We start from the raw sequence: 21,855 nt of genomic DNA on the forward strand, positions 1-21,855 counted from the left end.
GTTTAAAGGAGTATAGACACCATTTTTTGAAGCGTCGGAAGGAATACGATTGCTTTCCTTGTTATACAGAGATGCTCCCCAAGCAATCCCAACCTCGCACGTTCCGCGAAGATATTTTAATTTGATTTTAAAAGCAAGCCAGGCAAGAACTCCGTTTTTCAAAACCCATTGGCATCGACATCTCTGTGACGAAAACGTGTACATAGGTAAACAACATGACGTAATCAAGCAACTGTGACGTGGAGTCGGCAAAGCAAAGAGCAGTGACGACACATGGCCGGACTCGAACAGCGCCGCCGCCGCTTCCGACCGTGCCCTGAGAAAGAACTACGCTTCTGCTCGCTTTACTCGATGGCTTCTTCGTTGGTGCATGTTACAATTACCTCACCGGTGTACATATGGAGACTGCCTGCTAAACTCGGGCCACAACAGCATGCCTGCACTAGTGCAGGGCATGCTGTTGCCTCTCAGTGCCTCTCGATGGCGCGCCGGGAACATACTGCGCCGCTCCCCGCCTACCCTAGACGTCGCTAGCCCTAGCTGGTTTCACATCGAAGCGCCAGCAACGGCGCTTCGGAACGGGCTAACGCTGTAATAAACGTCGGAGTTTTGCGCCGCTGTACTGGCAAGCCCATCTTGTAAAATATTTTCTTGCTTTGCGCGATGCCTTCCGCAGCGGTGCTAGCAGACATCAGGTGCATCGCACCGGGCAGCAGCTGTAGGAAAAATAAAAGTTCGCTTGTATCACTGTAATTACTTCTACCAGGACCTCCGTATTGGCCGAATAATCCTCGCAATTTAATCGTGACTGACAGTCCTTTGTACAAATAGTTATGTAAGCAAATGAACAGCGATCCGCGATAGCTAGATTACCGATAGCGGATGCTATGAGACTTGGGAGCCGATCGCGGCGGCCACGGATTTACGCACCCAGATTGCCTTGACTGCGCCAGATGGCGCCACGTGCTTGACGGCGGCACGCAGGCCTGCCATGTCGGGACCAATCAGCGCTTGAACAGGCGTGAGCACGGGAGCCACCGGGAGAGCTTACGGGTTACGGTGGCTGATCGCGTCATTACTAAAACATTTTTTAGAACAGCTGGGCTCACAGCATTGGCCAACCGGACTGATAAAGCAGCATCTCCACGGCTCCTTTGTTCAACATTCCTACCAGTTGACATTTCCTGCGCGTCAACCCACCAAGCTTTCGCGGCTGCTGATGATTCCTGCTTCGTCACAATTGAGCTTGAGTCGCAGACGAGCGGGTTGGGATTAAAGAAAGTGCCCGGCAATATTAGTAACATCTACGCTATTGGGCGAAACAACGTCGCAGTACTAATTATGCTACGCTGAAGCGCTGCTCGACGACGATATTTTCTTGCACGTGCGACAGCAAGCAGACGAAAAACGCGACCCGAATGCGTCATCAGATTTTGTGTTTACACGATCAACAACCTTGCCAGTAGGGAAGCTCGCGTGGCGTTCTCGTATCTTTGACGTCATCGAGCGCTCGTGTCCGGAGAGATCGAAACCGAAACTAGCCCTGATAACTGCACTGATAATAAATTACTTGATCTGTGCTGGGGCTTTTTGGGTCGCAGTCCCTCTGTTTTGGACCACTGTGGATCGATTAAAGCAAAAATACCGATACAGAAAATGTACGTGTCTATACTCCTTTAAGAACATGCATGCTAATTCTCAACAAGCACCTTTCTGAGGCCTATTTATATGTTGCTTTTTAGTAACATCCAGTTGCACCAGGTTCGCAGAAAGTAGCAGGATTCAATAAACTATGGTACCAGCGCATACAAATGTTACAAATTTCAATCTCACAATTGTTTTCCAATTTGTGACTGGAAGACATGGCCAACCTCGAGGGCAGCCAACCACAGCTCCACTTTATAGCATTGTTTGGCTGCCTGAGCATTAGGTGTCGTCTAATTGTCTACATTTGTCGATGGTTAGTATGAAAGCTTTAGCCAACTAGGTCCGACCTTTGGGCATGCATTGGTTGACCGAGAATATCGGCTGTCAGCCAGTTTCAGTTGCGAACCTGTTATCTATTCGCAGCAATCTAAGAAACATTAAAGTTCTTTCCTTATGCGCATGATTGCCTCCTACCTACTCCCAATCATGAATGTCTGCTGAGTGGAATGCATTTGTGGGTGTAAAAATGCAAGATTTTGCTAACCATGGGTGCGGTGTCCTATTACTACGCTGAGCAGTAAACATCCTGTTTTTAATAAGGGGGTCGTCTTGCTTGCTCCATGCCTGCTACAGAGCGCACGACTGAGGCGCACGGGAACCGCTGTTCCAAGAAATTCACGAGTTTGTTCTATAATAGTAACGTTGCGTCCGACGCCACAGATTTACGTGCATGGGCGTCAGCTGGGGCTGCGCTTAATTCTTATTCAAATTATGCGAATTTCCGAATTTGCTAGGACCGAACTAAAACATTTTCGTTTTACTGTATCGTCTTTCCTCCACTGGCGTCGAACATGTCGCCAAATATATCGAATCGTTATTCGAATCGATTCGAGTCGAATTTCAATCAAGTCAGGCAGGGAATTCTGGCCTGTTCCTCATCCAGAAAAGCATGTTACAGGCATGTCAAGCAAAGATCCTTTTCATTATTTAAAACTGCCTCCTCTTGGAAAAAAAAAAAAGAAACAAAGGAACGTCTAACTTTTATTTTTATTGTTATCATCACCATTACATTTACAAGGATAGGCCAACGGTAGCCAATGCAATGCAATCCGTAGACTATTTTAGACGAGCTGCAAAACAGTGGATATGGCGTCTGGGTCTCGGTGAGCGGAATTATTTGGTCATTGTCACGCTACTACCTTGTTGTAAAGCTCCTTTTTTTTTTTTTTTTTTAGCCTCTGTACGTTATTGAAAGTAAGCGTTGTCCCTGCGAAGAGAAGGGTGAGAGTGTCGAAGAGTGGCCGCCTCAGACAGCGATCACACTGCTTGTCGCCAAGGTTTCCATCGCATTCTCACTTTCTTTGCCGCCTTCGTGTGTTTATCTATTTTCGTATTCATGGAAGCGGCACAGTGAAACTCTTCCTGGGCGCGTCAAGCAAAATTGAGTTGAAGCGGGCGAAAAGCGAAATTTACTGCGAGCTTTGTGGCGTGTTTTGCAGCGGTCCGAATTCGCGGGTTTTCTGCACCGATCACCCGGATGCCGTCCTGGTGGAGGACTACCGGGCCGGGGACATGATCTGCCCGCAGTGCGGCCTTGTTGTTGGCGACAGGTGCGTTTTTCTTCTTTCGCTGTGCAGCCCGAAGACGCCGGTCTGTGTCACTCAACGAGTGTGGTGGCGCGTTTTCATGCCACATCGGGCTTAAGTCCCCTCGTAGTTGCAGCTGGCTTTTTCAGAACTGTTGGCTTCACGAGTAGTTGTGCCATGGTTACCTAGTATGGGGACAACTGCGTTGCTGTCTAAAGCGGATAGCCATGCTGTTCAGCTGGCGTATTTGCGTATTCCCCCTTAATTTCTATGTGTGCGCGTTTATGTCGGGACGAAACATCATGACTGCTGTTTGAGCTTCATCCAAACCCTCGGTTGCCTCGATGCTGAGTATGCTTTCAGGATTTGATGCCAATGCATACTATCACAACATGGACAATATTCTTTGCTGCATAGTGTGTTTTCACACCCACTACTCAAGTAGTTAGGTTAAGGTTAAGTTCGCTGTCGCAGAACTGAAGCAGCTGTGCCTGCTTTTCAGGATGTAACGCTGGAACTGAAGCGCTGCAAAAAAGCGGCCGCAGTCTTCAAAACAGTTCAAGACAAACACGCAGCTTGCCCTCCCATCAAACAAGGCTGTCGGTTGCTTCCTTGTCCATCAGGTGGAGCAACTTGTCAGACCAGGAAGAGTCTGCGGGAGCCAGGGATGCAGACAAAATCAGCAGTGGAAACATGCACGAGCATTCACACAAAAAATAGCCAAAGAAAATACTCTAGGGGAGGCTGGTTGTTCAAAGCCAGGATAGGAGTATTGCGGATTCACTGTGTCAAGTAACAAGAGGTAGACACGAGGTGCTTGTGGACAAGGCGAGGAAACGACTGAACACTTGATACTTTTTGCAGAGGGCTTTGCCTTACAGTTTAATGCAACGGGGCTGATTTTATTCAAAGCATTGGGGTTTAAAGATAATGTGGAGGAAAAATAGTCATTGAGCAGGTAGAAATAACTAAACCGAGGTTTGTGATTTCTGGCCAAAATCAAGGCAAAAGTCTAAAATATAGTACCACTAGGTGGTGTATGCTGCCGCCTCCCAATTCATGGGGTTCACCCTTATCCACCCAATCAGCTGCTTGGCTCGTATATGCAAAATCTGTACTCACAGATAACGGCAGTTTAGGCGGCTAAAGTGTGGATGTTTACTTATATCTCAAAGAATGTAGACCACAATACGCTACCTTGTGAGCAATGTTTGCTTGCGATTAGGTCAGTAATTTCCACACAGGAAATTGTTTTTAAAATCTGGCACCGAAATACGAAAGTGTCTCTATGTCTACAGTCTTTGTCAAAACCCGAAGGGGTTTGCTTTTAATGCCTTTGTTACACAGGTTATCTCAATGCCCATTGTTTAAGCATATGGTCCAACAGATGGCGCCACGAGTAACAGTTTTCAGTTAAAATATGAAGTTAAGCAGGATAAAATGAGGCAGATATCGAACTTAGGGCTATTTCCAATTGAAAGTTCATTTGGAGAAGGGTATTCAAATACCCTACAGCTTGACATAACCCACAGGCAAGCAACGACGGAATGACAATGGGCTAACGATGCGCAGTCACCGCATTCATTTTGCGCCGGCAACGCTGTCACAGCTCGGCGGTTGTCTTCGCCGTGTACGTAGCTGCTATCGTCAGAAGCACTTGTGGGGCTATTCCTGGTCTTGGTTGTCGCAATGCGCACTGAAAGGAGAACATGAGCGAAATGCTGCGGTACGCTGCACTGCCACTGAAGAACAGCTAGACACGCTAGAACACCGTCAGTTTGTTTACACCTGAACACTGCACATTCTACAGAGCGACCGATTTCACTGCCGAAAAACTAGTTGACTTACTGGTTAATGTAGCCTAAATAATTTATACCAGAAGATGTTTTGCTTTTTCTCAAGTTTGCCTTGTTTTTCACCTGTGGTGAGTGCAGGGTTGCTCTCCATATTCCTTGGCATTCCAATGGTCATTCAGAAACCTCTTTTAGTCAGTGCTAATCGAGTTCAATTTGTTATTGAAAACCGCCGTGTGGCAGTAGCCGATCCGCATCGAGTTCGATCTCCATAATTGAAACTGGCCATGTGACAGAGGTATAAGCCATGCAATGAAGCTCCTTTAGCATTCGTGGAAGCTTTTTATTGTTTTTTTGTTCTCTTCCTAATGTTGGCCTTGTAATATTGTGAGACATTGTGCAGAGCTTTGAAAGGCGCAGGATGATGATAGCGTGAGCAGGCAAGCATTTGTACTGTCCTGTGTTCATCTCTGCATTTGTCCTGTGTCGCGCACATTTCAACTTGAGGTCATGAAATGGCCAACACTCTGAAAGTGCAGGCAAGCAGCAGTGTTCATTATTGCTCACTGTTGCTTCAGTTAAATGGCCATAAATGTATTGGCTGGCAAGTTCTCATTCCATGCTTTGTATGCCATAATGCGCATGACAAGTCAGGGTAGGACCTTGGATCACTAACATATTTGTTGCCGAGGGAGTTGTGTTTCCTGACACTTCGCTCAAACTTGCAATTTTACGCACAGAAAAATGGACTTTGCGATCACTGCTTTGAAGTGGATGGTCATGGAGCCTACCGTCAGTATTCACACCAGGAATACTTCGCCAACTGCACCACAGTTTAAGAGGTCAACCTGCATAGTGACACCTGTATTTAATTTTTTGCCTTTATCTAGCTCATAGAACACTTTAACCTATCGGTTACAGGCTGTCGTCAGTATATATTGAATGTGCCTTTCATAGATCGCTTCAAAAAGCGTCATGTTGGCTCTTTATTGCAGCTTCAGATTCTTATCTCATGTCACTGTCATAGTTTACGAAAGCATTCATTGTACATTTCAGTTGCAATTTCCTAGCACTTCTGGATCACCTTTTTTGCTCATTTTTGATCAAGACAGTGATGTATTGGGACTGCAGGTTGCATCTCCCTAATTTTAGATTGAGAACAGTCACCAAGCCAAATTGCTTCGTGGAGGGAAGGGAGTGGAATTTGTTGTGTGGGTGGTAGGTGGGCACTAAGTGGGAGGCCCAGGTACAGAAGGTGGAGGCTTCACGCACCGATACCAGGCACTTATTGCATTAATGGGTATTCTGATGCTAATACACAGAAAACTCTCCTCTCTCATTGTGGTGATAGGATAGTGGACGTGGGCACTGAGTGGCGAGTCTTCCCCAATGAGAAGAGCAACAACGATCCAGCTCGTGTTGGAGCCGCCGAGGCAAGTAGCTTGGGGTACTCTTGCATGCTCAGGTGCTCCTTTGACTTTGATATCCGAGAGTGATGAAGTGTTCTGAAGGTTGACATGTGACCACATGGATCCAATGGATTTCATATGCTACTGCCGAGGGAAACTCCATTTTAAAAAGTGACCAGTCTAGGAAGCCACCTTTTGGGTGCTTGAGGATGGCTGCACTGTCTGGAAATGGCAATTAAAAGCTTTCACCTATTTCTTTATTATCTTCTGAAAACTTCTTCTGTGCTTCTTTTACCTCTAAATTTATTGCTTGCACTGTTATTCTACTAGTGTTTGATAGTGAATAAACACCTCCAACTTTTGCCCAATCAGCCCTCTATTTTTCTGATGAATGGACCTCATGGCCAGTTTCGCAACCGGTAAGAGTAAAGAACACTGAAGGTTGTGAAGCCAGGTGTCGCCACAATCCATAAACACCAACTTTTGCCCAATCGGCCCTCCATTTTTCTGATGTATGGACCTCATGGCAAGTTTTGCAACCGTTAAAAGTAAAGAACTCTGAAGGTTGTGAAGCCAGCCTTTCTCCTAGTGTGCCCATGTTTTCTGTACAAGTATGCGACATTTTGCGTAGCTATCATTATAGTGTCGACACACATTATTAAAGAAACCCAAAACTAACCCTGCACTCTCTGCTAAGGTGTCTTGTCATAGCCCATGCACAGCATGAAATTACAAATATTTTGCGAGACAGACATATTAGTATTTGATTTGTGTGGCTTGAGTTATGGAAACTAGAAGGTCTTAGCACGGCAAAGAATTCCGGAAATTTTTCATGGAGTCGGAATATTTCTATACATTTGGAGCAGACATATATTATCAGGAGCTTTATTTGCGGCCGGTTCGAAACATACGTTATCACAGCCCAATCTGAGCTCTACAGGCAGAGTGCTGCAATGGCGTGTTTAGGATTTAGCTATCGTCATATTTTATGGCTCCTTTCATTGCGGCAGAGTGCACTCAGTGGCTTCGGAGGATATAACTTTTAATTGGCTTCCTTGAGGCCTGCATACCTGCACACATCTGAAATGGCTAACAGGGCAGTGGAAGGCTGACCAATTGGGAACAGGGGCCTCTTGAAATTGTCAGTCCCTGACAGAGGGCACAAACAGACTTTAGTTTGTTTTTTTATTTGCACAGATGAAACATGGAGGGGTGGAAGTGCTGCTCCAATTGCTCCATCCTGCTCCAAAACTGCTCCAACTGGCTGTTTTGATGTTCTGCCATTCAATTTAGCAGAACACGGGAACAGTGTCATTACACCAGTGGCAAAGATATAACGCATCTTACACTGGTCTTAATTTTGGAAGGGAAGGAAGCATGGAGAATAATAAATATTTGTTCTGAGCCACCAGCGATTGGAGATAATTGAGAAAAAAAAAATGCACTGTGCATGTGACATAGCACCTCCTCTCAGCCGTTGAATCGCCAGTGGAGCAAAACGAGATCAGCAAGCAAGTAGCGCAAACTACTGTGAGCCGTTACGAAGGAAGCTCGTCAGACTGCAAAAACTGTGTGAGTTATTCTAATGGCTCTGCTGTGAAAACAAGCAGGTACTTCATCATCGAGCCCCGTTGTCAGTGACAAGCATGCCAGGCCTACGACAAACGAAACCATACTTGAAGCGTTACGGATTGGTACGCCAAAGCTGCCAATCACTAGGAAGCTTCTCAAGAGTGTTGGAAAGACATATGGGGCCTATCGCCAGAATATTAAAAATGAGCCCCAGCATTCCTCATGTAAGGAATGATGAGCAGTTGGCAGGAGGCAGTGAAGTAAAGAAGCTGCGGGATGGAAAGGCTACCCTTCAATGCCATCTATCTATATCCCAAAGCTGCTCCAAAATGCTCAAGCCTGCTTCCACCCTTGAACATGTAGGTTATAGATCCCCAGGTGGTCGAAATTACTCCAGAGCCCTCCACTACAGTATCCCTTTCTCTCTTTCCGCTTTCACTCTCACCTTTCTCCCAACCCTTAAGGTGGGGTTCAGGTGTCCACAGAACAAGTATAGTAGATACTGTGCCTTTCCTTTCCTATGAACCAATTATTATTATTATTAACGCGATAGTGTTAAGGAGCTCGTGTCGCAGAAAAGCCGGTGTCGTCGTCGGCGTTGGCCGTGAGCGATAAATCCCGGCATGCACTTCATAAATAAAAAGCAACTTCCAAGATGGGCTGGGTGGGAATCGAGCCACTCAGCCAGGAGTTCGATGCTTGAAAGCGGTACAAAAGCGCTTCTAGTGAATGCGGTGTTGCCTTAGAAACGTGCCGTAGAACGTTATACTGCGGTGTATATCGGTAATTATGAGCATGTTACTTACAGAAGTCGCAGTTACACGAGTAGCGGAGTACGTTTCCGCTACATTTCTTTTGCGCTCTGCGCACATGCAGAGCCATCTTGCGGCAAACACAGAAGAACCCCTCCTCGCAATGTGCGGCGCTGCCCCGACACGTGGTGCGCCACTCGCCCCTGACGTTTCGCCGTGCACCCTCACGGGTTGTAGAATCAAGCGTCTTTCCTTTCTTTAGATCACTATCTTCGCTCACCCGCTTCTCCCCTTCGGGCCGCGCGGGTACCGGTGCGAGGATGCCCCAATACCCTTGCGTTTAATAAGTTTTCTCGACGAGGTGCAATAACGCTATCGCGTTCCACTCTTGAAGGCGAAGCTTAAGCGTCCTCCAAATTTTATTATTATTATTATTATTATTATTATTATTATTATTATTATTATTATTATTATTATTATTATTATTATTATTATTATTAATTTTTCAGTGTGAATTAAATACAAATGTTACATGCACCAGAGTTTGGGCAACCCGCGTTTTTGGAGAATTGTGTGGTTACTATACTGTGTTGCTAGCCATGAAGATTTTGGTTTCTGGTGAAGTTATTACAGTGACTAAACTGCTTTGCAGAACCCTCTGCTGAATGGCAGTGACTTGGCCACGATGATTGGCAAAGGTACGGGTGATGCCAGCTTTGACGAGTCGGGCACAGCCAAGTACCAGAATCGCAAGACGGTGAGTGTGCTTCGAGTCCTCCAGAACTCAGAATTTGTTTTTAATACTGGCAAAACTTAGCCATGACTTATTGTGTTGGGTGGCTCTCAGAACTTTTGTGTTGACTAACACAATCCCGTAACGCTTAAACAACAGTAATAAATTTTCAGGAGTTCATCGCTGGGGGTTCCTTCTTCGTATAAATGTCTAAGGAACTGGGAGTTGCTATAAATTTTTGCCCCGAGGTCTAGCTTTTGCTTGACTTTATTTCTGGGTTGGCCTCCTGCGTCTTTGGCAGATGGCGCTTTGGCATTTCTTCAGTAAATTTGTTTGTAAAAGCTATTTTCACAATTACGCTGGTGTTTAACGTAGTTTTCTTAATGGCTACATCAAAGCGGTTTTTTTTTATTATTATTTTTAATTTTTTTTCGATGTGAGCCAAATCCTCCTCGGCAGAAATCAAGCAAAATGCGGACGTTTTTTTTTTTTTTTTTTCTATAGTGACACATTGTCGCTTTATTGGGATATGCTTTAAAATTGTATTGATTCACCCATAAATATTGATTTTTCTAAGGAAAGGTCCCTGGGCAAAGTCACAGTTACACTTGAACTTTACCTAATATCAGTGCCTGGATTTGGCTCATTGAGAGAAAAGTAAAAAAGACCTCTTCACGCTTTCCTGTTGCCTGGGCTGTTTTAGTGCGAAATGCTTGGAAAATAACTATCTGACCTGATCCTGTGTGGATAGAAAATACCTTGTGCCTTGATACCTTCTGGCTTAAGCTGCCCTTGCAGCTAAAGGCTGCCCTAGTTCGCACGAGGCAGGCCACCTTACCGACGATGGCTCTGAGGCTTCTTATCTTAAATCTGAAGGTTCGCTGCTGATCGTTGACTGTCTTCTCCGATCCCACCTCTTGCAGATGAGTAGCGCGGACCGAGCCCTCCTGAATGCGTTCAGGGAAATCAGTAACATGGCTGACAGGATCAACCTCACAAAGACCATAGTGGTAAGGACTTTGCATTTACTGGGTGTAATGAAGTGCTTGCTCTATGTTGACTACGGTATCCATGCTATGAGCTTGTCTTAGAAACCTTTCTGTGTTTTCGCATATATTGCATCCTAGCATGTCTTCAAGTTATGTTTGCAGATATTACATCTGGTATCAAAGATACCCACATGCACAGACACCAGTAGTAAATTTCAGGTGACGACCCGAATTGATGGTGGCGAAGACTCTGAAGTCTTTTTTCTTGCACTAGAAGTGCTCCGTCAGAGACTGCTTATCACGACTTCCACAATGACAGCAATGGGGATTAAACTTGAATTTATATGTGCAAACTTTACATAATTGCAAGTCAGACACTTTGAGGCATATTTACATGAAGTGGTAGAAGAAAACAAAGCAAAAACTATGAACTGGCTACAGGGGGGATCCTTACTCTGCATAGCCGACAATACATTGCATCTGCCCGTAGCCCAGAGCACTCGACTGGGCCTTCGGGCTCGGTTTTAATCCTTCGGCGCCCAGCCCACACTCAAATCTTAGTCATTGCAGTAAGCATCGGTATGATTGGTTACTTGGTGCCTACCACACCTCTTTTGACTTTACAACTTTGTTTCGAGACATTTGTGCCAGCAAAAAGAGTGTGCAAAAAAAAAGAAAGAAAAAAGAACATGCCTCATGGCAGCAAACCGAGTGACCACAATTGGCTTGCCAAACTACAGGCTCTGCTGCACAACATTACCCTGTACACGGGTCCCTCTCTTACAGAGAGGGGGAAAAAACAAATGCGAGAATGCAACCTTTCGTTTCTCCCCGTGTCGCCTACGCGTCGACACCGTAATTGGTCACTTCAACGCCACGGTTGCCAATGCCAATTTGGCGTCGTTTCGACGCATCCTTCTTGTACTGCTTGGCGCCATGCACCACGATAAATTACTAGTGACCTTCGTTCTTGCGAGCACGTTATTGTTGCTGAAACTACATGCCACGAACCCCCGTCAGCAGATATACATCTTTCTCACCCAAATGACTAGTCGTCGCTGGACAATGGCCCCACCCCTCTTATCGGCTGTGCTTAGGTATACCTTCCTGGCCCGCTACGAACAGCGATAGCTTCTTTGTTAATGTGAAGCCTGCTTCACAGTTCCGACTCTCTTAGGGATTAGTGGGCTCTGCGTCTGCTTGGCAGTGGCTTTTTGAGTGCTACCACCGCGTTTCCTTCCTGTGTGCTTATTCAGGGTTCAAGGCGACCACCAAACAATGCCCTGCTGTCTGGGCGTTGGGCTCCGTGCATGCCTTTCAACCGCTTCTTACAGGCTTCCAGCCATCGGAGCAATGAACGCCCCTGCGCGCTTCAGACGATCCCCTACACCAGTGTTTGCTTTTCTTGGGATCATCAGATTAGTTGCAAGTGAACATAGACTTGTTGATATCTTGCACATGCTTTCATGTTACGGGATATTTTGAACTTCCATGAACTGTTACATGAAGTGTTGTCAGGACGACATCCGATTTCTCACATCACCCATGTTCTAGGAAGGCGCACACAATTCATGACACTACAGAGGTGTCACGTGTAGTGCATGAGGTAAAATGCTTTTACAGCTAGAGCTGTGTACAGTATTCTTCCTTCTACCAACCATGCATGTCTTTTAGTGAACAGATGCCTGGACTGTATTAAGCAGAAAAAAGATAAAGGAGCAGAGATTAAAAAAGAAAAAAGGGGGGGGGGGGGCGAACGCTTCATTTGTACTTTCGCATTTTCAGGACTTGAGCAGCATAGTGTTATGTTAATTTTTTGGGGAGTTTTGTTCTAGATCAGAAGCCATGAAAGGTTTTGTGATTGAACTGAACTGTGGTTATTGGCAACATGACAACCAATTCCTTGTTTTGGACCTTGCTGACCGTTTTCATTGGTGTTCATAAGATAGTGTATTGGCGATGAAAAGTTCAGTCGATGTTGTTCTCAAGAGTCGGAGGTTTGTCAGATCGCTGTGGCTGGATTGTTTTCTTTTCCTTTTTTTTTTTCTTTCTTCTTCTTTTTCTTTTGTGTCCAGTCATCGGGATGGAGCATTTGCTGGTTCTGTGCTTCATAAACGTGGCTCTCTTCATTCCCAGGACCGCTCAAACCTTTTGTTCAAGCAAGTGCACGATGGCAAGACACTGAAAGGGCGCAGTAACGATGCCATTGCATCAGCATGCCTCTACATTGCTTGCCGCCAGGAAGGAGTGCCACGAACCTTCAAAGGCATGCTACCCCTTTACTTTGTCGGTAGTCAATCACATCGAACACACAACCACTCACTTCAGCGATTACAAGTGTGTTACCATTATGCTAACTGAAAAACAATTTGTTCTTTTCTCCATGCCACCTAATGCTGAATTTTCGCATTACTCCCATGTAATTGGCCTGCAATTTGCAAGTATTATGGTTGTAATTTCCACTCATCTTTAATTGTGGTAGAGGGAGAAAATATCTGGGAGTTCTCTCTTCGTCGCGCTCGACTCATTTGAAGGAGGTTGTTGAGAAGAGGTTGTAGCCCAGACCCACTGGAGATGGGTGCTTTTTTTCCAGGCTTGCTAAGCCTTGATGCGTGATAAAAAGCTGGAGGCCTAAGCGGGAAGTTTCGGCACTCATATAATAGTAATCGCACTTTTTCGGATTGAATGATGCCATCTAAACATGCGTTTACAGTATTTATGCACAAATTTGCAGCAGCACATTTACTCGGGAAGCAACATGTTCTCTGGCATTTTCTCCATCCTATCTAAGCAGGTTATGAGATAGTCTGTTTGTTTGTTTATATACTTATCTATTCATTAGTTACACTTGCATTGCTAGAGGCATTAGTTACACCTGCATCGCTAGTAAGGCAGTATTTTTGGAGGGTTAACTTACGCAGGTTTTTACAAATTTAAGGAACTCTCCAAATACATGTGAGCTGATCAGCTATTGATCAGGAAGGCCAGAAATGGAGAAATAAAAGGGATGATCGGCCTCTTCCGGTGTGCCACCTGCAAGGCATTTCCTAATGACATGTATCTTCTACCACAAATTCTTTATGCTGGTGCAAGAATAAGGAAGGTGCGGCTTCAGATATGGAGCGCACTGTTCCAAGGGTGAGATAGGCTTGAGTAGCAGTGCTGTTATATGTTATGCCTTGGCTTCAGATATGACATTTTGCCTCACTTGAGGTGGACCGAAAAATAGGTGGGTTTCGCTCTTAGACAGGCTGGCGGGAGTAGGCAATGTTCTGGATCAGAAGCGCGCTGGCCGCTTGGGTAGTTTGTTTGTTTTTTTTTTTTTTTATTATTATTATTTATTTGTCTACAATTCTCTGGGCTATTTATTCTATTTGACTACTCTGTGGTACCATTTGCATCATCAAGCCATATCTTTCCACCCGCACAGAAATATGTGCTGTGTCAAAGGTCTCCAAAAAGGAGATAGGCCGGTGCTTCAAGTTGATCCTCAAGGCACTGGAGACAAGCGTGGACCTGATCACGACGGGAGACTTCATGGTAAGTGAAGTTTTCTTACCTGACACCTTCCATGCATCTCCCTGCTTCTGTGTGCGAAATTCTCAGTCTTCTTTTAGTCAGAGACCAGTTTCAAGTCTGTGCCCTCACCTGTGTTTAAAAGTGGTGTTAGGGAACTGAGGACAAATTCATCAATCACTGCTGTGTTCTGATGATAACAGTAGCTGCATTAAATACAGAGCTTTTGTTAGCTACAAAAGGTCAGAAAAAACTTCAGGCTGTTTCCGTGAGCAAACTGTGGTACATTGAGGCAGATTGCCGTGTTTGGTTCCATAATTACCATGCTTGCATTATAAAAACGCACCCCCTCCTTTGCCTGCGAAAGTGAAATTTCTTTCTCCTATAGTGGATGCTAGCAGATACTGCCTTTTATTTGAGTGCCGCGATAATATGCTGTGATATAAAGCCCTCTCTTGAATGTCAGGCCTATTATACCTCAACCTACCAGACAAACAGCCGATAAAAATGGCAAAAAAGAATATTTGTTTGTTTATTTATTTTTTATACTGTCAGCTCTGTGTGGGGCTTTTACAGGAGTGGCAACAATAAGCGTGAGAACAAGTCACACATCCTAATGCAGGTATTTAAAGAATAATTTGACAACCAGCGAAGGCTATGCCAATCTACAATATTTCTCTTTTCATATTAAGGATTGTAGCGAATCGTTCCAGTTGGGCTTTATGCTTAACGCTGCAAGTTGTTCTAGAGCGAACTGTAGTTGTGCTCCGTCTTGACAGATTGGTGAGCGGCTCATTTGGGTTATACGCGCGGGTCTAAGCTTAAGATGTGTTCGTTATGCTTTTTTCAGCGCAGAAACTGTGCTAAAGGATGTACTTCGCTTTATTTAGACCTTGAGCCATAAATCGACGGAAGTAATCATTCCACAAGCCTGCTCTTTGTTTCATTTTTGACCGCTACAAATTTTTAGTAAATGTTTTATTTCGCGTAATGAACACATCTCCCAAATGATCGGGAAACTTCTTGGGCGAAAAGTGTGTTCTGTATATGCGAGTCAATATGGTATTTGGTGCAGATTTCTCAGGCTGAGCAGCATTGTCATTCGCACAAAAATGTTCATCGCGGTGCCCTCTTCGGATTTGACGTCACAAGTTTGTATTGAGAAAGAAAAATTTCTGAAGCTAGTTTCCTTGGCAGTAAATGTGTAATTTTACAGTGGAAAGAAGAGCGGCTGCGTCAATGATGCCAAGCCCTGTACAGTGTTCATTAGAACTGGCAAAAGCACCATGCCACTTAATGCAAGTGATTTGCTTCCTGACTGAAAACGGTGATGATGAGCGCTCATTCTTATTTTTTTTTTCCAGTCCCGCTTCTGCTCGAACCTGGGCCTGCCGTCGTCAGTTCAAAAGGCGGCCACACACATTGCCCGCAAGGCTGTGGAACTAGACATTGTCCCCGGGTAAGTTTGGGTGCCCCCTACGCTCAACCCTGAGACGAAGGTGGTGGCGATGATGAATCTTTAACAGCACAAGGACCGCTTTGTCCAAAGAGCGTAGTGACACAAAGTGCTTTTTGTGTCTGCTTGAGGTGGAGTCGGAGACCCATTCGCTAAGCATTTTCAACCCAGATAAGCTGAGTATTGGGGCCAGGGAAAAAGTGTTCCATTAGAAAAAACGGTAGTGAAATACGATGGTTGCTGAAACAGCGCTGTTCTTGTGTTTTCCCAGATTTCAAAATTACTTTCTTCATTGTGATTGTGCCAACTCGTGTAGTAGTTGCACTGCACAGAGACTGACATATCTGTGCTCGTGCCTAAAGGAGCACCGAGGGCAAATTGTAGTTGGCCCACATCGTTTTATATTACCGCACCTTAATGACTGAGAAGCTGCCGTCACTAGGCTACACCACTGTTCCCTCTCCAAACGGTGATCACGGACTCCCTTCTGGTCTTGACGTTGCGAGTTCAAACCGAGTGGCGGGGAGGAAAATTTAACAACACAGTATTCAGATTTTCTTGGCTCTAGATGCGCCTTCTTCCGCTAGCGAAATATAACCACAGCCAGAAAGGCAGAGGTAAATCGGATGGAGTTATCCTCAGTTTCCTTTTAGTGAGTGCAAAATTTTTGTGGTAAAATTACTCGCAGAAAGCAAATGATAGTGAGCGAACAGTGTTCAAATCACAAATGTGCACAGACTAGAAGGGGACATGTGACGCTGCTCTCTGCTGCTGCAGAAATGCAATTCCGTCATTTGTACTTGCAGTTGGTAATAGTAGATTACTAGCTGTTTTTTTTTTTTTTTTTTTTTTTTTTTTTTTTTTTTTTTTTGTACGCAAACTTGCCATAAGACATATTATATAAACTCATGTAAATGGTTTTCCGTGAGGAACCGGAGCAGGCTCCCGCTCTTAGCGTTGTCGGTGAGCCATTTAGAAAAGTCATCTTCCCTTGTTGTCGTTAGACCCACTTCGCGCAGAATCTTTGTCCTTGATTCCCTTGTCCCTGCACAAGTCCACAGCAGGTGACGAACATCCACTTCTGCAGCTGGTGTGGAACACTTTGGGCATGTTGTTGGTCCGATTTCAGCTTGCGATTCCCTCTTTTCTTTTTTTTCCCTCTGCCTCTTTTATTTTTTTATTTTTTGAGGGAACTCCATGGAAGCTCCTGTCGTCATAATGTTATTTAGGTGGGGACTGAGAATAAGTCAAGTAATACCATGTAAAAAATATAATACTGTACAAGGTAATGCAATTTAATCTGCTCAATAGAATGCGGATGACATCAAAGCGGGGAAAAAATGCCCAAGGATGCAGAAACAAAAATATGATAAGGCATCCGAGCACTGGGCTGAACACAGGTGCTCATTGGTCGACGTGGTTGATTAATGCCTTTCTAAATATATTAGGGTCACAACTGCTTACCATATTTTCTACTCGGACTAGCTTCTTCTCCATCCACTATTAGAGTGAGTTTTCAATAATTTTGATTCAAACGGGGACCTGATGCGAGGACCTGATGCACTACGCTGTGTAGGTTGCCATATTTGGAGGACATGTTTAACATTGCATCGTACTGTGTCATATTGTATTTCACTCAGAACGGAATGTGCTTTTGGGTGCAGCAAACTTCGAGTGGGGGAGGGGAGGGGGAGGGGGGGGGGTTGTGGAAGGCTTGCAGCGGGAAGCCAACTCTCACCTTCTTGCAGGAGGAGCCCCATCTCGGTTGCAGCAGCCGCCATCTACATGGCATCCCAAGCGTCCGAGGACAAGAAATCTCAAAAAGGTGGGGGCTCACCACCGTTTAGCGTCCGCGCTCGTGTCGGACAAGAAGTTCGACTTTGGTATTTTACCCTCAATATGCTCTTGCAGAGCTGTGGGAGGCTGTCGTGTGCAACAGCCTCTCAGTGAGTGAATGCGTTTGATTTTAAGTGCCGGTCTCTGATGAACTGCCTGTAGACAGCCATGAACATGCAGCATTTATGGCATGCCTCTGTGGCTGCATACAAACAAACGCGCTTGCCTCGGTGTGTTCGGACATAATGCGCTTGCATGGTAAACGATGTGCTGAGCAGCCTTGATTCTGTTGGAGTTACTCTTCAGCTCTTGCACTTCTCTGACTTTTCCTTTCTTTCTGGGCATCCTTTCACCTTGCAGAAATCGGGGATATCGCTGGTGTGGCGGACGTCACCATCCGGCAATCCTACAAGCTCATGTACCCCCGCGCTGCTGAGTTGTTCCCCGAGGACTTCAAGTTCTTCACTCCCATCGAGCAATTGCCCCAGTCATGAGAAAAGCCACTGAGCTTCCCTCTTCGGCTTTTTTTTTTTTTTTTCTCTTCCTTTTTTCGTGTTGTCAGTTCAAGCCACAGGAACCTGGCATTCATTCGTTTGCATTTGTAAGCAAAAGGGTTTTTTTTTTTTTTTTTTCAGCACATTGTTGCCAGCTCATATTGCTTCCGGCCCTGGTGTGGGATGGGGGAAGCATAATGTCAGTATGTTGAAGAGCGGACAGCGGGGAATTCTGGGCCTCATTTTCTCCGATTGACATGTTGGTTGTGTACAGGCTGTGTTTTTAAGTAAGCCAAGGTCAGTAGCTTGCAAAGGCCAAAGTGATTACAATAGTATTTTACTACAATGCTCTATACGAGGGCTGTGCAATTATTGAAATCTTCAAATACAAATGTGTGTGTGTGTGTGGGGGGGGATGCTTTCGAATATCTAATCAGTGAAATAAATATATATATAGACCAACACCGATCTGTGACGTAAGCACGATGCGGTGGCGCTTCTATCGCCAGCGTGGTCCGACTGGGGGTGAAAAATAGGCTTAGCGCCCATAGGAATACATGGAAGCGAAATATTCCAAAGCAGTTTTCTAATTTCACGGGTCCTCTGTAGTGTCGTTATTCGGTACAAAGCAACCATGAACATCCTGGAACAGATCACGAAAGTATGAAATCTCGTTAACGAGGCGAAGTATTTTTAAAACACCGCGAAACGTATGCGGGCGCAAGTTGGGAGGGCGACCCATTGAAACACATGTAGACACAACTTACCGCAACAATTTACTCGGTTCAGCAGCGTTGAACCCTTCTCATTTTTTGGTGAGTGTCTTGTACGACGCCCCTACGTCTTGTTGCATGACACATTACATTCTCTTGCAAGTAATGCAAGTCTGACGACTTGCGGGACCGTTCACAGCACGATAAACTAACCGCGCACAGTTGCAGACGACTATGCACCACCGGTGCTGTCACTAGCAGAAGCTCCGGAGCTGGAGGCGGCCGCAGTGGGTATCGCCAGCTGCGCTGTCGTCTGCTGCAATGCGCGAATCTCGTTCGGTTCATATTGTCGTATGGCGTTTGACAACTGCTTTTTAAATGTAATTCTGTCTAGCACGTATCACTGGAGCGACAGTATTATCAAGCTTATTTACCCTATGCAGCAGTATATCAGACTAAGCAAAAGTGCGCGATTCGCTACACCCAGCTTGCCTTTTGGCGGTGTCTGGATTCATAACACAGGTTATTCGGGGAGTTTTAAAAGCAGACTGCCTCCATAATGACGCACCATACTTTATCATACACTTCTTCAAAGCGCTGGTCAACGTTTAATGACCAGCCATCACTTCTGATGCTCTGCGAAATGAGAAAAATGTTCCGGTAAGTTGTGTTTACATGTATTTCTACGGGTCGCCCTCCCAACTTGCACCCCCATACATTTCGCGGTATTTTAAAAATACTTTGCCTCGTTAATGAGATTTCATACTTTCGTGATCTGTTCTAGGATGTTCATAGTTGCTTTGTACTGAATGACGCCATCACAGGTGCCCCGTGAAATGAGAAAACTGCTTAAAAATATTTTGGTTCCATGTATTCCTACGGGCGCTAACCCTATTTTTCACCCCCAGTCGGCTGCGACGCCGCGAGCGCCCCCTTTGTTTGTAAACACGGTGTTGGTCTATAGCAAGTATTGTTAGTCTAGGATTATGGTGAAGCGCGCAGTGTAGTGAATCTGTGGTGAATTCGAAAATTCTGAATACAGAAGAACCCCGCTATTGTAAACTCGCATATAGTAAAAACTCGGATATAGTAAAGTGAAACTGAAGTCCCTGTTCATCTTCCATAGATGACTGCACATTTTTCCCGCTTTATAGTAAAGGCATTCATGGTAAAAATCAGTTATAGTAAAGTGCGTGTGGCTGCGGCAACGACTTCCCACGAAATGACATCGCCGCATGCTCGCGAGGCAATTTTTTTTTTTTAAAGAAAAACACTGTTCTTTTAAATGGCTTTACCACCAGGCTTAGCAACACTCAGGAGAAGCCAAATTTGCGTAAGCCTTGGAGCCGTGAGGGAAAGCATGCACCGCATAGCAAAACAAAAAAAAGGAATAGCTGTCTGCAGACATGGAAAGAAGGTGGATCGGCCCGTTCAGAAAGTAGAGTCAAGATGCAGCGAGAAATAGGGAAGGAAAGAAACGGCCAAACATTTGCAGCACTGTGCAGTATGAAGCATGGTGGCAAGAACTGGAGGCGTGTGCAGTTTCGCAGCACTTGACTGCGGCGCGTTTCTCATCTGTTGCCTTTTAACGACAGAAACAGTGGAAGATAATGCCATGCTTATGAAAGGCTTTGGTTTTCACATTAGCCACGTTGCCCTCATGCTTCCTTCCACAAGATGTAAACAAAACTGAAAAAATGGCATGAGGAAATGATGAGAGAGATAGAAGGTATTTTAGAGTATCTCTTCATTAAAAAACAAGACGTGCTCGGTAAGTAGCCATTTAATTACCAGATGGCATCTTCAGGATCTTTTTATCACCAGCAACTGATATAGCAAAGACCCTGATATAATAAAGATATTTGCCAGTCCCTGTGACTTTACTATACAGGAGTTCTACTGTACAAGTTTTTTGAATATGAATTGAATAACAGACATATTCTATTTGTATTCTAAGTTTAGAATATTTGCACAGCCCTACTTAATCTTTTCTTCAACACATAGAAGTGCTCTTGATTGGGTTTATTCATCTTAATATGCTAGTGATGCAGTTAAATGCCCCCATATGTCAGCCCTCACCTGTGTCCTCTTAAGTGGCTCCAAGCAATGCGATGCTAGCATAATAAGTCAGCAAAACGTTAAGAACAGAGGGTTGAAGCAGCAAAGCCTTTTATTGTCAGGTTAGCTTATCTTGACCGAAAGTGCATTTTTTGATCGTTTCTGCTTCCAAGTTATGACGGTTCTAATACGTGATCACTTCCATGTTCCCAGTGGGATTTTTAATGTGTAGGTCCAAGATTTTTGCACAACTGTGCACCTTTCATATGTTAAAATAAAATTGGTTGCCAGCACTGTGTGTGTAGCTATTCTCATGCACTGGGGCCTTATGCATCACGCGTGAAGTAGATCACAAAACACTAGTTATGCCACTTCATACACGAGATAATCGGGCTTTGGCCCACAAGCATGTGCAGTATGTGGTTAGGACACTCGACTGCTAAACCAATGAACATGGCTTCAACCCTGGCCGCAGTGGCCATTTTTCAATACAGGTGAATAACAAGGCATTCACGTACCATGTGATGTTAGTGCATATTAAAGAATCTCAGGTGGTCAAAGTTTCTGAACTCCTCCGTTGTGGCATTCCTCATAGTCTCCTAAGCCATGAACTTCAACATGGTGACCATTTGGGCCAGTTGGTGCAAATCTAACATACACACGAAAAAAAATTCTAGAGGGCACTTTGGACCGCTAAAGTGCGATGAGGCAAAAGCCATTATAGCGTGGTGGATCGTAGCCCTTCACTACGGCACCTCTATCTCCCTCTCTTCTTTCACTACCACCTTCCTCCCTTTCTTTATGGCATGGTGCATGCGTCCACAGAGAATTGTAACAGATACTGCGCCTTTTCTATCCTGTAAATCAATTTCAAACGCTGCAGCAGGCATCTGGGTCTGCTTCTGTTTGCTGTGTGGTGCGGCGATTGAGGAAGCGGCAAATGAAAGGTGCCGTATGGACGCCTGGGTCGAACGCCCGGCGGGGTCAGCTTCGTCTATGCATGAATCACCTGGTGAAGTCATGACCTGTCATGACTACATCGCGCATGACTACATTGAACACAACCAGCATTTCATTGAACACATCGAGGTTCACTGGCGTTTCACTATTCGGGGCGTGGAGCAGTTGGTAAAACACTGGGCTGGGGATCCAAGTAATGGATGTTTGATTCCCGGTAGAGAGAAGCTTTATTAATTTATTTTAACTCTTGCTCTTGAAAGCGTGACACCTCTGCTGACAACCGTCCGTCGACAACGATGAGGCATTAAAGTCTTTCACCTTAAAATCATGGGAACACAAGA

General features: G+C 45.0%; 1 protein-coding gene across 2 annotated transcripts; it reads left to right on the plus strand.

The window, feature by feature from the left end:
- The first annotated feature begins 2,719 nt into the window (after window positions 1-2,719).
- On the plus strand, window positions 2,720-20,847 carry TfIIB (transcription factor IIB). 2 transcript variants are annotated; one of them, XR_014707675.1, is made up of 11 exons: window positions 2,720-2,810; window positions 3,147-3,257; window positions 6,378-6,459; window positions 9,412-9,516; window positions 10,416-10,502; window positions 12,618-12,747; window positions 13,912-14,021; window positions 15,362-15,456; window positions 17,202-17,278; window positions 17,650-19,742; window positions 19,843-20,847. XR_014707675.1 is itself a non-coding variant. In XM_084604414.1 (10 exons), the coding sequence occupies exons 1-10, from the start codon at window positions 2,794-2,796 to the stop codon at window positions 17,781-17,783; spliced, it is 948 nt and encodes a 315-aa protein (XP_084460540.1). In that variant the 5' UTR covers window positions 2,720-2,793; the 3' UTR covers window positions 17,784-20,847. The 2 variants fall into 2 exon arrangements, 1 of the variants encoding a protein (XP_084460540.1); XM_084604414.1 differs by having other exon boundaries at window positions 17,650-20,847.
- The last annotated feature ends 1,008 nt before the right edge of the window (window positions 20,848-21,855 follow it).

This window comes from Amblyomma maculatum, chromosome 5, assembly GCF_055883805.1.
Source record: "Amblyomma maculatum isolate TAMU_Amacu chromosome 5, ASM5588380v1, whole genome shotgun sequence".
NCBI classification, from domain to species: domain Eukaryota; kingdom Metazoa; phylum Arthropoda; class Arachnida; order Ixodida; family Ixodidae; genus Amblyomma; species Amblyomma maculatum.

Coding starts and splice junctions, on each gene's coding strand:
- TfIIB (XM_084604414.1), top strand. Junction 6,460..9,411: donor CTCGTGTTGGAGCCGCCGAG/GCAAGTAGCTTG, acceptor ACTGCTTTGCAG/AACCCTCTGCTGAATGGCAG. Junction 12,748..13,911: donor AGTGCCACGAACCTTCAAAG/GCATGCTACCCC, acceptor CCACCCGCACAG/AAATATGTGCTGTGTCAAAG.